Here is a 16,065-nt window from a genome sequence, read left to right on the forward strand (position 1 = left end):
GCTTTAAAAACCTAAATTTTTCAAAAAACTTTATTTCAAAATTCTCACCTTCTAATAATGGTAGAGCAGCAAGACTGACAGAACGGTGATGACCTCTGTGCAGATCTCTTTTGGATATTCTTGTTTTGATTTTTTTTAGGCACCAACACTTCTATTTCCCCCAAAACCTTCAGACATTTGCTTAGGACAAATGTGTTACCCTGGCTCCCCAAATAGCTGTAGCTAAGGCCAAGGTAAGTTTCCTTTTTTTCTGTTGCTCATCAGCAACTTTTGAGGTCTCTCTAACTCTCTCCATTCTCAGCAGATGTATACCTGAGGGATGTCTCTTGTTTCAGTTAGAATTTTAATGACAGAATATTTTAATTTTGGAATATAAAGGAAAGACAACAAGTTATTATCATATTATTGAATACTGACCTTGCTCTCTTCCAGATACCTATATAAAATAATAATATAGTAAATATTTTTCTTTGGATTAACTTGAATTTACCCCAACAGACCCAACTATTCACCAGTTTGAAATAATTTATAGACATTCAATTGTTAATTCCTGATCACTTTGGCAAAAACAAATAATAAATACTGATCTCAGTCTGCAACCAACAATGAGAATTGAACTTTTTAGGGGTGTAAGTGAACATGTGGTTTACTGCAAAGATCACCATTTCATGATGACTGTTGTGTATCAGTTTAACTTACAATATGGTTTTCCTTCCTTGATCTTGTATTAAATTGAGATTGATTATGGTTGACTGGAGAGACACAAAGATTAAAATTAGTCACTTCTTTTCAGGCTCCTTAACTGACAGTAAAATTATTTTACTGTCATGGCAGATACTTGATTCAAAATCACTGTGTGGAGAGTCTTTATCCAGCATATTATACTAAAAATAAGAATTATAGTTTTCTAAAGATTGGAGTTTGGCTCCTAAACTTTCACTGTATTTCTTTATTATTTTTATTCACAGATCAAAATGATGGGAATATCAATTATTTTGTTTGTTAGTTTGATGCATCTAAGACTATAATACATAAATATTAAAGAGAAAAATAGGGGTTTTTTTGCTGGATATTGCATTTTGAACCTTCCTTATAAGTTACTTCCCCAGTAATGTTTACCTATTAGTTATTTCAAGTCTTATTCAGGCTGGACAAGATCTGGGCAGGTCCTAGCCCATGCTCCTGCTTAAAGCATGGAGAACTGGGAGATGAGACCTGGGGTCTCAAAGCTTTAACCAGCTGGGTTTTGCCAAGCTCCCAGAATGCAGATTTCACAGCCTATCTGGAAAACCTCTTTCAATACCCAACAGAAAAAATTCAATAATTTTTTTTCCCTATTTCTGATTGAAACCTTCATCATTTCAAGATTGTTGCCTCTTGTACTTCCACTGTGCACTGTGTAAAGCACCATGCTCTTTCTGACCAACATCTCTCAGACACCGCCTGGCATCTGTTGAGTTCCCCCAGGGTTCCCCTCCAGGCAAAAGGAGCCCAGTCCCACCAGACTCATTTCACAGGGCAGGTACTGCATGTCCTGCTGACCCTGTGCTGACCCTCTCTGCCCTGTCAGCTTCAGCCTTGAGCAGCACTCCAGGTGCTGCCTGCTGTGTGATGGGTAAAAGGGAATAGTCCCTTCCCTTGTTCTCTTGGCAATGCTTCTGTTGACACAGCTTGATATGCTCTTGGCCTTCATGGCTGTCAAGGATACACCAGTGGCTCTTGTTCAGCCTTTGGTCCCCAGGTCCTTCTGAGCTGAGCAGAGGGTTTAGTTCATTCTTAGGTAGCATTTTGCCTTTGTCATTTCCAATTTCAAGAAGCTCCTCAGTACCCTTTCCTGCAGCCTGTCTGGCTACTGGTGAAGGGCAGTCCTTCTCTCAAAGCTATTGACCTGCTCTTTGGTGTTTGAAACCCTGACAAGGCAACTCTGTTGTCTCCAGGTCACACTGAAACTGTTTAGGCCTTCATATCTATAGGAATGGGAAGTGATCAAAATTAAATTTTATCTTTTCTGTGTCATGAGACACAATATTTTTCCTTATGATGTAGCCAAACTAAGAGTCTGTTAAGAGCTGAGGTATTTGTGCAGCTGTACAATTTCCAGCCAGAAATATTAATTACAGCTGTAAGATATTTATTTTTCTTGGGAGTGTTTTCATATTTGGTTTGTAATGAGTCAGTATCCAGGACAAGAAAAAGCTTTTTTTTTTTTTTTTTTTTTTAAATATTATCTTTCTTGCCAATATATAATTTTTTTAAGCAGTAAGTGTTGATTACAATATTGCTATCAAACCATGTTTTTGTCATCATCTTTCAAACTAAGACCTCTAACCAAGAGGAGTGAGGTTTGGGGCAGCCTCCCAGCCAGAACTGTGGAGAAGGAAAACTCAATGGATTTAAAAGTTAGAGAAATCCGTAGATTTGTGCTTCAACTTGCTCTGGAAGGAAACAGTTGGGATTAACTACTGTAGATTCCTATCTTCTCTTCCCTTTAATGAGAAAAAATAATAAAACCAATTCAGTAGGACCACATTAGTGCAGGAACTAAAACATTAAGTAAGAAGCACAAAATGCTATAAATGATAATCTCTTTCCAAATTTTACAAACATCCTTTATCAGTGCATGATTGTAGGGACTGTATCTCTTAATAAGTTTTATAGGAAAGCACTTGTCATAACTGAACTCCCTTATTGCTAGAACCATTTCCTCTGCTTTACTTCATTGGTCTGCATAGAAAGTGAGTGAAGGAGAAGCAAAACGGAGCTGGGGGATAGCAGGGACTGGTAAAACTAGATTTAAAATTTGACCATTTTTGTTTTTATTGAAATGGACCATCTTATATTTGAAGTATTTATATTACATTAATGTTACACTCCTCTGTTGACCTTATAATTTCAGTTTTCTGCTTGTAAAATGTATGTGGAATCTCTGTTTGTCTGAAGGAGAGCATCTCCTGCTGCTGCTTCTTCACAGGCATCCACATCAGGCAGTTACAAGAGATGCTTTGTGTGGATTATTGGACAGGTAGCTTTGCACTGTACCTATGTTTTTATTTCTGCAAACAAATTCAGAAACTGACCCCATTCAGGAAGTAGCAGTATTGAAATTGGAACACACATTAAAAATGGACAATGGACACTTTTATGGCACAAAGCTAATATGACTTACTTTTTTTTTTAACCTAATAGGCAAAAATACTATTACATACTGTGTAGCTGTGGAATGTGTCTTGCTTTTATAGTCCTAATACATACAAAGATGAATACTTACTTGATTTGATTCCTTAACAGATGAATGTCTGGAAAAGAAAGAATAATAAGCAAAACATTTAGTTATGATAAAATAAAATCACTTTGAGTACATCATCACTGATGATTACATCTTGACAAGAGAAGGATTTTGCTACTGCTGGAGAAGTTCATAAGCATGTTATTTTTACATGACTTATTTTCAGGAGAAGTATCTTGGACTTCCTTAAAAGAAATAGTGTCCACTGAATTTCTTATAGTAAAGTACAACTTTGTTAAGGATTTATACTGGGAGGAGGGGGAAAAAGAGGAGTATCAACTTCAGCACTTTTCATCTCATGCCAAAAGGTCTCATTACACATTTTAGAATCAGCTATAAATGGAAATAAGCTCCTTGAAGACTGAAGAACTTAAAAAAGGAAATACAGAGCTGAAATGGAATGTGTAGAGGAAAGGAGGTGCAAAACAGGAAAAGATGAGTGGAGAATGTTCCTCATGGCCCTCATTAAGTAGGTGTTAAGGTATTTTTCTGCCTTCTCCTGATATGACTGATCAACAGGAGTATCATCCTTTCCTGGGAAAGAAATATCCTCCTTCCAAATAAAATGGATAAGGTATTGAGTCTGACATCTTTTGTTAGATGTTTTGATTGTGATGAAAGCTTACACTTTTTAGCAGTGTGTATTTCCTAATAAAAGAGACAGGGTACCAGATTTTACAAGCTATTTAGCAACATAAGGTGTGAATAAGCATCTAGTAGTTTTTGGAAGGCTCTGAGATTTAATCTCTGTTTAGCCTATCTCCTGGACTGAAAAAATATGACAGTGAGATAATTCTGCTAAATCAGTCAGAAGACAAAAGGAAGATCTGGTAGAGGAAACCCTGGGAGCTATTTTTCAACAGTGACAAGGGCTCTCTTCCTCATGTCTGTGTTGAAAACATCAATCAGCATGGAGGCCTGAGGCAAGAAATTTGGAAATTATCTGTATTATTCAAGAAGGCTAGGAGAAAGGAGAGGAACTGTTCTGATTTGGATAGTTGTTTTTGTGTTAGTTTCTTCAATTTGTTAGCTTGGTCTCCAGGACCATTACTTGGTGTGTGAAAGCCCATATTCAGGACACTGGGTGTGTGGTAAAATTCCATGACATTAAAGATGTGCTTGCAGGGCTGGCCTCCACCCCCAAGGGACATGGCCCTTGCTTAACCACAGGCATATAAAAATTTCAATCACAACAGAGCTTCTAATATACATTCCAGGACCCTGCGCTTGCCTATTTTTTTATAAAGCTGTTTTTTTAGATTGTACAAATAATGATGTGTTAAATTTTATAAGTCTTCCAAATTTTATTGGAAAAGAAGACTTGTACTCCTAAATCACATCTATGGCTGGACAGCTTTGCTTACAGTCTAGCAAAGGACTGTAAACTGTGGTGCCATATTCCTTCCCTCTGCAGCTCATATGTTTTGTTCTTACAAAGCTGTAACTGGACTGAGGATGGGTGAGAAATATTTTGAGTGAAGTGCTTGTGAGAAATTTGTCAAGTGCCTCCCCCAGATATTGTGTTATCTTATTCTGTTCCACTTCTGTCTTACTCGTGTGATAAAATCTCCTAGTGCAATAGACGTGACATGTATTTATATTACAGAATTTGGCTGTATAATAGGACCTTTTAAATCCAAGTGCTCTGCATACTGATATCAGCTGGCAACATGGATTATAACATTTCTCACAAAGCTTTCACCCTGTGCTGCCCTACCAAGGGAGGGGACCAGTTGTGGGATTTGGAACTTTGCAGCTCTGTGTCAAGTCTTGCATCTCAATATGAAGCTACTTCATACTAATAAAATGTCTTTGCAACCAACATATTTTGGAACCTAAGTCATGAAAAAGCACCATTCAGGAAAAAAACACCACCCCAATAACCCATAATTAGAGCTCACTCATTAAATACATACTTTAAAGATTATTTGTTTGATTTGTAAGCTTATTTTCCCCCCAAAGGATTTGAAGTGACAGCTGTAAAATGAAGCAAAATTCCATCCTGATGAGCTGAATTTGAAATAATTTAAGGAAGGATGGACAAGATTGACACAGCTTCTGGCTGCTATAGGTTTTTGTCAAGAGTCATTTGAGCATCATACCCCATGGCCCCTGGATTTGTGTCCATGGGTGTTGTGTGGCTGAGGAGTGCAAAATGGAAAGGGCAAGAAGTGATTTGTAGCTTGGATTCATTGGTCTCATGGGCTGAAGCCAGATTTCTGCCTACAGATGAGTCATTTCTTTTGCTGAATGTAATGTCTTTGGGATGTGGAGTGAGTTTCTGTATCTCTGGTGCAGTCAGTGTGTTTCCCCATCACTAGATTCACTAACTGTGATAAGTAAATAGCATTTTTTGTACTTAAAAGGGGTTGCAAGACCTCTAAATATCATTAAGGAAAAAAAATCTTAAAGAAAATGTTCATGAAAATTCTGTCTGCTTTTCTACTTCTTTACCATTATTTTCTCAGTCCTTTTTTTTTTTTTTTAAATGCCAGTGTCACATTACATAAAGACCACTTCTCTCAATTATTCACAGCTGTCTAAAGAGTAACTTCCTTAAGCAAAAGCAGAGGTGGGACAGAAGTAAAATGTTGTGGTTTGAGCAGGGAGAGTGTTTTGATTCTCAGGGAAGGAAGATGAGGAATGCACTGTACCTTGTGACATTTGCTGGTATCTCGGTGGGATCTCGGCTGAGCGTGTTCCTCTTGTGAAGGACCTGGCTGTTTATCCTTGGCTCTGGAGGAAGGAGCTGATACTGCTTTGGCAGCATCTTCAGAGGCCTAGAGAAGTCAAAAGAGACCTTGAAGAGCTATTAGGGAATAAAGGAGGTGCAGGGACTGTATTTTAAGCACAAGTTCTAGAAGTAAGAGACTGGAATTTTCTGAGAGTATTTCAATGTATTTGTGCTGAGCCAAGCTCAGATCCAGGAGCTCTTCAGGGCCCTTCAACAGCAATAGTAATGTTGGATAATATTCTACCCTTGCAAGACATTACTGCACTGTGTTTTGTGCCACTAAAAACTGCTTTTGTGTGCCTCAGCAGTGTGTGCCAAGTACAGCTCTGCAGTGTGGATATTTCCAGGTGGGTATGGCTGCATATATGGTCTAGTGAACACAATCCAGTTTCAGACACAGAGGAAAATGTTCTTTATCCCAGAAAACACACAGGTAACATGGGCCTGGTGTTTTCTGAGGGATGTGGGCACTCCCTGTCTGTGCTGTGAGACCAGGCAGTCAGAGCCCAGCTCCAGCTGGAAGCTGCAGCATGGAGAGGTTGGCTGGACAACATTGGAGGTGCATCAAGGTATCTGGCAGAACTGCCTTCAGTGGTGGGAGCCTTGTATGTTTGCACAGTACATCCCCAATTTAAGTCAAGTTAGAGAATTGAGAACCATTCTGGCCACTATAATACAACCAGAAACAAATTTTTGAAATTTTTGAAATTTTGGAGAATAATGGATTGAGAATGTTGTCATTCCTGCACTATTACAGTTTTGAATTTATGAGGTTTACTGCCCTTTTATGGTATTTCATATTTTTTATAGTTAAATTTAAATATGTAATGCTAATCATACTTTAAAATTCTTTTTCTCTTTTGGAACAGTCAGTGTAGGCATGGAGGAATAAACTTGCCATTCCTAGATGACCCTTTGAAAGGATTTTAAAAATTATAGCATTTATTATTTGAGTTTGACAAAATCAAGAAGCAATTAATTTTTTATTTGTGAGCATATAATAGAAAAATATAGAAATATATAGAATATATATATATAAATATATTTGTGGAATAGAGCTTGATCTATCTTCTGTGGAAATAAGTGAAAATATTCCAGTTGATTTCCATACATGATTTTGCTGTGTAGCACAAAGCACTGGCAAATTCATTTAAGTGAGAATGAAGCCAATATTATCACAGTGAACAGAGCCTAAGGCACCAATAGAATTGGTGGCATTTTTTTTTCCCCACCAGATTCAAGGTTTCTAGGCTTTTGACTTGTCTGCAGGCACAGTCAAGATGGTTTTGAAGATGCAGGCCTGAGCTCCTGCTATGAATGCTTAGAGCTCGTGTTTTGTTCTCCCTAATTCCATATCAGAACCTGCTAAGTCCAAGGAGAGGCAGCAGTGAAAGGATGCTGGCTCACTTCCAGTCACCTCATTAGCATGAGCAGCACAGATGGATGGGAGCATTCATTAGCACCGGTTCCCCGGGGAGCACAGGTAAGTGATCTCTGATGGGATCTTACCGTGGGGGAGGTGTGGGCTCCTGGAAAAGAGAGGAAACAAAAATCTCTGTAAGCTTCCCTCCCCCCTTAGTTTACTAGAGAGAAATATGAAGAATTTATATTAAGTAGACATGCCTGTGTCAAGAGTCAAAGGGTTTATGTGCTCTGCAGCACAAAACATCATTCTGTAACATGGCATTTTAAAATCAGGAATAAAAGACATCCTCATGTGAATGCAAGTGAGTGACATAATGTAGGACTGCAGATAGGAGTTTTCTTTTCCTTTAGCTAGTGCTAGCAAAATGGCAGCCTGCCTTTAAAAATCTATGAAATGGCAAAATAAACAGTAAAAATTTTAATGATAAGAGAATCTACTTACCTGGTATCCATGTACTTTCATTCTTCCTCCTAAGAATAATTACAAATAATTCTTAGTAGAGCGCTATCCATATAATTCACAAATGAAGTTACAGCTTTATTCTGGTATTGTTGCTATTATTATGGGCAGTCCAACCCCATTCCTTGCCTTCTCCCGGCTCTACCTATAGAACTCTGCTCTTGCTTTCAGAATGAAACATTTGAGGGTGATATTTATTCAGGTATTGTAAATTTAAATATTTTTCAGAGACTTTATATACATAGAAATATATATGCTTATTGAGTTAGGGATTCATTTTTCTCTGGTTTTATTTTTGTAGAGAATATTATTAAAATACTTAAAACCAATGAAATAAATTCTAATTTTCTTTAAAACATACCAAAATATGACTGACTATTTAAATTAACATCTTACTACTAACTACTAATTTAAATTAACATCTTACTACTAAAAATAACCTTAACTTTATTTTTGCTATATTGAAATTATTTTCCTAAGTTCTACATGCTGAAATCCTAACTAATGCAAAAGACATGCAACATATCTCAAGCTCTCCTTTAAATAAACCATAACTAATTGCTCTAAATAAAATAATGGTACCTTATATGTTTAACATTTCTAGAAAACACTGCTGAAAAAAAGTCTTCTGTGCTATTTATGCCATCTTGTGGCAAGGCCACTTAATAGCACTGAGCATGACAAAAAGTGTTAGGAAATATTTAAAATCAGTGTAGCTATTATATAAAAATAATAGTGTTCTCTACAAGCACTATTCACTCAAGAAATACTAAAAATATTCTCAACCACCAGAGTTTAATTTACCATCCAGTACTGGCTTTGGCTCATCTTAACATCAGCAGACATCACATGGAGACATGTAAATCCAACCTCCTGGTGGAATTCAATGTGTCAAATAAACAGTCAAACTGTCCTTGCCTGCTGATTTCTGCAGATTTTGAAGCTGGCTTACTCAAATTTATCTCAATTCATCTTTTTTTTTTTTTTGGGCTACATGGGGATTTGCTCACAACAATCAACCTAACCTTTCATTTTCAACCTATATAGTGCTTACTTTCTCATCATCTGTAGGAATTACTTCTCTCTACATTTTGCATTACAGTGTGAAATAAGGGGGGAAAAAAGCAAATGCTGTTTTACATGGAATTCTTTGAGTTATTTTTCTGACTGTTCAAATTATAATACTTTCTAAAAATAAGCTGTTACAGCAAACACAAAAGGGTCACATTTTCTTGGCTTGGCAATTGCAGTATTTTTGACCGTATTACCTTGTGGTTCTAAAATTAGAAAATGGTAAGATAAAAAATACCATTTCTTTGCAAAGATAATCAGATATTTAATTCTTCAGTAGCTGACTACATCCAAAGTAAATGAAATGTAAAAAAGTGTATAGAAACCTACTTTTAAAGCAATCTTACAACTGAGTAAAACTGCCAATATGAGGATTTTATATTTGGACACTTCATTAGGTTCTTGAAGAATAAAACTGCTTGTCTCTGATTTCACCACAAGAAATGGACCAAAATTAAAGGTACATTTTTGACTCAAAATTAAAGGATTTTGAAGCAAATTCAGGGTTAAAGGTAAAGCAGCAGACAAAAAAAGATGCTAGTTGATGTACCACACCATTAGTATATTCTGAGTAGGTCAGAACATTGTCCACAAGCCTTTGTAAATGGTCAACCTAGGATGTAAATCCTTAGTGGGAATTGCTAAAGTTGGTATTACTAGTTAAAAATAGTTATTAGATTATGTTTTACAATATATTCATGGGAAAAGCCTGAGAAGGATAGGGAGTGAAAAAGAAATACATTATTAGAAGTAAAGCACAGTGGGGATCTTGTAGGTTTTTAGTGAAAAAGTTCAGATGTTGGCTTCTCCCTGCTCCTATGTCTTTACAATATAGCAAAAAGGAAAATTAAATTAAATTTTTTAAATTTAAGGGCTCTTTTTCTCCCCCCCCCCCCCCCCCCCCCATAGGAGTAGGGAACTCCTGAGATAAAATATATCTCCTGTAAATAATTACTTCAGTGTTAGATAGTTGAAAGAGTATTGCAAAATTTTCAGGATGATTGTTTTGGAAAGCAGATGCTCTTCTGAAAACTGTATCTATTCTGTCATGTGTAATCTCTGCCTATGTACAAAAGATATATATGGAAGTAGAAATTACTATTTCTGTTTGCAGAAATGGGTAGATTTTTTTTTTTTTTAAATTATACCTCTTACATTTGGCACTGTTCTCCCCTCTGGATCAAATGTGTGAACCTGTTAATAAACCAAAAGAAAGATGTGATGTTAGCCATCATTCCTGAAGCCCAGTGGAAAGGGTGCTGCTCCTGGCTGGAATGCCTCTAAGTGGGGAGTGAAAGCAAGAAGCAAGGCCATCTGTGCCAAGTGAAACAGGAACAGCTCAAAGGAACGTGGGCTGCCCTGGTGCAGAGGAATGTGATGTGGCCAAGACTTTAAATAGACTGTACTTTGGGGGATATTACAGAAAAGGGGAAATCTGTTTATGAATAAGGATTAGTATCTTTACTTACGGCTGAGTATTGAAGAGGCTGAGATGGGTTCTCACTCATTGGGGAAGTGGTACCTGAAGGCCTTAAGCAACGTGTGTCTGCAAAAGAGGAAGAAAAATCAAGCCTGAGTAATTCAGTAATATAATGTTTGAAGAAGGAGGGGTTTTAATGTTCAAAATGTATTTTTCAGGTCAGGTCTCATCATTTAAATAGCATTTTAATTTTTGTTTGTTTGTTTTCAGAACTTAACAACCATTTTAGCAGCTGTATTGAGAACAAAAGCATGACCCTGGTAAGAGCTTTATGGTTAATGTCCCCACTGTGATTATAAATAAAAGCCTTCATAAGCTGGTAAACAGTTAAGACAGACATTTGACCTTAACTGGGGTTAGATTACTGAATTTGTTTTTCACTTGAACCTTTGTTCTTGGCAATGCTGTCATGTTGTTCTAGTTTTGCAAGTGTTGTAGGGGTTTTAGTCTCTAGATAATATTTCAATTTTTACTTTAAATTTTAATAAAAAACTGCATCCCTGACCATCAAAAAGAAATGCTCAGGATGTATGCTAACTTGTATTTTCAGTCATTAATTTTACATTTCAAGGACACTGGTATTTATCTGGAAAAGATGGCAAAAATGTTAGCATTGAATTTTACCCTTTTGAAATATATTTTCGGTCCTTTCTTCACTCTTTTGATCTTGCCACATTGTAGTTACTGGGCATAATACACAGGCAAAAACCAGCTTTTTGTTTAATGTGTTTTACCTTAAATCACAAAACAAAACCCATGTATTTTGGCTAGTTCAGGACAATCTTACGTAAACAACAAAAGATACGGACTGCTAAATGAAAGTTTTTACTCCTAACCAAGGTAAAAACTGTACTTGGAATTCACTTCAGGTTTTCAAATAAAATGGACAAATTAGTCTTGGAGCATAATGTAGAATATCTACTTGTTCAGACTGGTTGTGATCCTTTCACACACTGATGAATTTACTCACTTTAAAAGCCATCTATTTGTTTAGACATCAGACTCCCACAAAAAATGTGTAGAAAATGTTTTTGCTGACTTTGATGTGAACTGGAGCAAGTTATCTCTTTTATGGTTTCCAATCTGTGCCATCTAGGACTCCCTGCCATTTTTTAAACTGTTTAAAACCTCTGGAGTGTTGATATTGGATTGGAGCAATGCACAGCTAGGATGACATTTCACTTCCATAAATTAATTGGCTCTGTATATTTAGGCATTAAATGTGACTTAGAATAGCTTTGGTAAACCAAAAGATGATTAATGCAGCTACCTTACAAAGTTAAGAATGTTTTAGAAATACACTCAAAGTAATTGCTTATTACTGCTATTTAAAGCATCAGAGAACTCGTTTAGAAAGAATACTACATTATCATCTGGATGAAAGTTCAGTGTGTTCTTTAATATATTTTCCATCTTAAAGATTTCTAGGCTTAAATAGCAGTGAGATTTTCTGAAATGGCTGTGGGTTTGATCAGCCAGTTTTTTGCACATTCCATGGGGAATGGGATAATAGAATTTATCCCATGAAGGTAACATTAAAATTAAAAAGCAGTGTGTAATTATTAATTTAGCATAATCTAATGAAAATCAGGGTAATTGTTGATTATGAAGAAGCAGAAAAAGCTCTTGCCATGTTTCTGCCTACCAATGTTATTTTCCAGTTGAGCCATTTAATTAAAAATATATATAGAGACAGAAAATTCCAGGTCTGTACTGTTCCTCTGTAACTCTAGGTTTTATTCAGTTTCCACAGACAGAAAATGTTACCTGCGTATTCAGATTCTTGTAGAGGTTTGGCAGGAAGGATTCTCAAAGAATGCATGGCCTCCAGCACTGAAGAATTTACAGTCTCATACATATTGTCTTCCTCCTCAGACAGCTCAGAGGAAAACTGTACATCACACTTGCCCTTCATTGTCAAGTATTCGCTCTGGATCGAAGAAAAGATATACAGATAATACAAATAAATTTAAGTTCAAGATTGATTTCAGCATGGAAATATATGATTGCCATAACCAGACATTTTGGTGCATGGGAAATTTTCTGATGAAAACTGAAGGGTTGGAAAGCAGTTGAGGAAGTGGTTTGATATTGATATGTATATCAATATATTTGATCATTGCAGACATTGAAACTGTATCTTTTATTATAATATTATCCATGTGGTGTTTGTATTGTACTGACTGTTTACATATGTCACTTGCAAGAATATATTAGCTAGCTCATCACAAATGTCACGCTTCAAAATAAAAACATACGGTATTTGGGGGAATTTGTGCTGGCAAATGTGCACTCCAAGTGATTGTGATAGTGAGCATGTATTGAACAGTGGAGTCCATGGAAATATGGTGCTGAGCGTGACTCAGGATGTCTCTGCATGTGTCTTTACACTTGTATAGGTTTGTTCAAGGTTGTGTTCTAGAGTGCTGCTCCACCCTTCATCTTCACCATTTACTCACTGAAACACAACTGCTGGCTTCCTCCAGCACAGAGCCAGTATTGCTGCTGAGGAAATTCGACTGATGATACCCCATGGCTCTAGAAGTCACACTTTATTACCAACAGTGTAGGTGCATCCATGCACTTGGGTCTTCTGTGATGTTTTGTCTATTTTCAAATTTATTTTATTCTCAAATTTATTCCCTGATGTTTGTTTGATTCTCATTACTAATGGGGAATCAACAGCTTCCTGACATAGCGTCTTCTACCATTTAACTGCCCTTTCAGTTCATGCTTTTTCTCTTGAGTGCTAAAATTGAATCCGATTTGTTTTACTGTCCAAGAGCACTAAATAAATTGATAGCTAGCTACTTTATTTCAAACTTTATATGCTAATGCCTATAATTATATTTATTTATTTATTCTTCTAAGAAACAAATATGCTTCATTAAATCTTTCCTAGATTTTCAACCAACATAAAAGGCTTTGAATCTCATATCCTCAGTGTTACTTTCCTGTCAGCACACTCCAGCTTGTACACCTCTTTGCTAAAACACGAGGCAGACCTCCAAGAAGTGTTCTTTACAGTACATTGCAGGGTGAGATTTGTCTTTATGACAGTACATAAAAAAGTCACCACACCCTAGACAGACCCTACAGGGTACCTGTGTTTTCAGGCTCTTCTCTGCACCACTCTTTCCAGTTCAATAGCAATACTGTCAGCTAGGCTGAGAGTGGCTATTTTTTCAATCAATTGTGCAAGCACTTTCACCTAGTTGAAATAATTTTCATCTAGACCAGGCATGTATTTGTGAGACTGTCTTCTGGGGAATATCAGAGGCCTAATAAAAAGCAATATATAACATATTTACTGTTTTCCTTCTCATTATTGTAGTCATATTTCTGCTGAAAATGAAATTAGTTTGAGGAATTGATGAGATGTTCTTCATGCCACATTAACAATTCTTTACATAATCAGACTTATTATTTCCAAAATATCTTTGCTATAATCTTTGTTTAATAATTTCTCCAGGTACCAAATAAGTCCTCAGGATTTGCTTTCTTTATTGGAAGAAAATGTCGTTACCACTGTTCTTTTCCATAATTTTAGAAACTCAGGACTCTGGAGAATTCCCAAAGAGAATAAATGAATATTTGAGAAATTTCTTAAATAATTATTTAAGGGTCTTAGCATAAGTAAATAATTTCCTGACCATTCTTTCCCTATTCTGCTCTGTGCTGTGTTTGCCTTCTATTTGGTATTAATCCCACATAGGAACTGATTGTTATTAATCATTCTGTGAAATCTGAAGCTGTCAAAGTATTGATTGCATCAAATTTTTTAAGTCATCCTTCATTTGTTCAACTTATTTATTAAAACATAGACCTGTGCTTTATTTTCATCTTTTTGTGATTTAAAAGGTATTTACACTATTTTTTTAGACACCTGAACTGAAACTCAAACCCAGATTTCAAATACAAATGGAAAGACATTGAAATGTGTTGTTTGCTTTTCAGCTTTTATTTATATTGCTTACCTATTTAATCTTGAGGTTTATGACTTATATCCTTGTTTAGCTTGACTCCTGTTATTTTTACTTGATCTTATGATAAAGGTGTATTTTAGATTCAGCCCATAAATGGAGAATTGGTGAGTGAGTCACTTCTCCAGTCTAGATCCCACTTTAAAAAACTAAATGTTCTCATCTGTATTTCACAATTCTTATGCCTTATTTTGCATTAAAAACCATGATTGAATTTTTGTTAGTATTATAGCTGAGATGATATTAACATACATCAGGAAGAGAAAAAAAGGTAAAATTTTAGGAAGAACATATGGTACTTACAGAATGAGAGGTGTTAGCAGGAATAGTTCTCTTTTCTGTATGAAATGGAGAAAAGCTGTCAGCAGGTCCCATTCTATTGTAAATTATACAGTAGCTAGTAACTTATATAAAGGAATAAAAGTTTGCCAACCGCAGATTTGCGAGTATTTATTTACAGTATTTTAGAGAGATGGAAAAAAGGACATGAAGCAGGTCCACCCAGGAGTTTGTGGATCTACACAACGCATGAGGAAGTAGCTGTGTGGAAGTGGGATTCACAGTCATGAGCGTGTCTAAGCCCGCCCACCAAAAACACTCAAAGAAGGATGTGCTTGAGCTCCCCTTTCTCTCCTGAGTTTTGCTTCTTGGTGCAGAACTTTGACATCTGTGGGACTCCTGGTATGGAAATCCCTCTGTGAGTAGAAATGTGTTTTGTTCTCTCTGTAGCAGAAGAAAATCCCAAATCTGAGAATACTCCAGCTATCAGGCTATTCTCGGTGATGTTTGTCTGCCCATGAAGCTGTCCCATGGTACAGCCAGGAGAGTATGAGCTACAGGGCCAAAAAGCTGGTGAACAGAGGCTCCCAACTTCTGCAATTGCAGAAGTTTGCAATGACCTGATTTACAAACCTGATTTACACGTTTAACCCAGTGACTCTTTAATGCAAAACAGCCATGGTATGACCTTGCCCAGTATGTGCTCTCATTCTGGACTGTTTCCATCCTTTCTTAGGCTGCCTGTAACCTCACAAATCTTACATCTCTGGCTGGCTACACAATGGCCTAATTTCAAAAGTAGAACATGAAAAAGTCCTATCGAGACCAACCAATAACAAATAATTACCGCATGTTGTAATGCTTAGGAAAAAAGGGATAATTGTGCACTGAAATACTTTTATGCTAAGGAGAGAGTTAAAACCAGGACTACTTATTTTCCAGGGGTTGTGCCCCATGACTGAAGGGTATTAAGGACAGCCAGCATCCCACAACCCTCCCTTACAGCTGTGTTTTGGAAGAAGCAAGTTTCTGTCTAAACACCCTCTTCACATTTGTAACTCTCGTCCTGTGAGCCTGGTATTGCATAGTTTTGTATACTCCAGCAGATGGCATTGAATGTTCATTTATTCCAAATATGTAGTACTTTAATCTCTACTTGGAGGCTCATTCCTAGGTGACAGAGGAGGAGTTTATGCAAGCTACTTGTCTGATTTTCTGTTTTGTTATACTGGTTGCTAATCAGAAGTTAGCCCAGTTAAAGGTGGTACCACGATAATAATAAAAGAGGCAGTGACTTAATTTGTAGATTTTGTACTTCTGTTCATAAAAAGAGTGTGGTTGATTTAT

General features: G+C 36.6%; 1 protein-coding gene across 1 annotated transcript in view; it reads right to left on the bottom strand.

Annotated features, from left to right (window-relative positions):
* The window catches only part of CLNK (cytokine dependent hematopoietic cell linker), a 25,248-nt gene extending 10,434 nt beyond the window's left edge, over positions 1-14,814 (bottom strand). Inside the window, exons 1-9 of the mRNA XM_031504576.2 lie at positions 14,743-14,814; positions 12,224-12,386; positions 10,446-10,522; positions 10,125-10,170; positions 7,888-7,916; positions 7,530-7,549; positions 5,941-6,066; positions 3,269-3,296; positions 418-436 (exon numbers count right to left, since the gene is read on the bottom strand). Of these exons, the coding sequence (XP_031360436.2) occupies positions 418-436; positions 3,269-3,296; positions 5,941-6,066; positions 7,530-7,549; positions 7,888-7,916; positions 10,125-10,170; positions 10,446-10,522; positions 12,224-12,386; positions 14,743-14,814 (580 nt within the window). The remainder of the gene's footprint in view (positions 1-417; positions 437-3,268; positions 3,297-5,940; positions 6,067-7,529; positions 7,550-7,887; positions 7,917-10,124; positions 10,171-10,445; positions 10,523-12,223; positions 12,387-14,742) is intronic.
* Between the last annotated feature and the right edge of the window lie 1,251 nt (positions 14,815-16,065).

The sequence above is a fragment of the Lonchura striata genome, chromosome 4 (genome assembly GCF_046129695.1).
Source record: "Lonchura striata isolate bLonStr1 chromosome 4, bLonStr1.mat, whole genome shotgun sequence".
Lineage (NCBI taxonomy): Eukaryota > Metazoa > Chordata > Aves > Passeriformes > Estrildidae > Lonchura > Lonchura striata.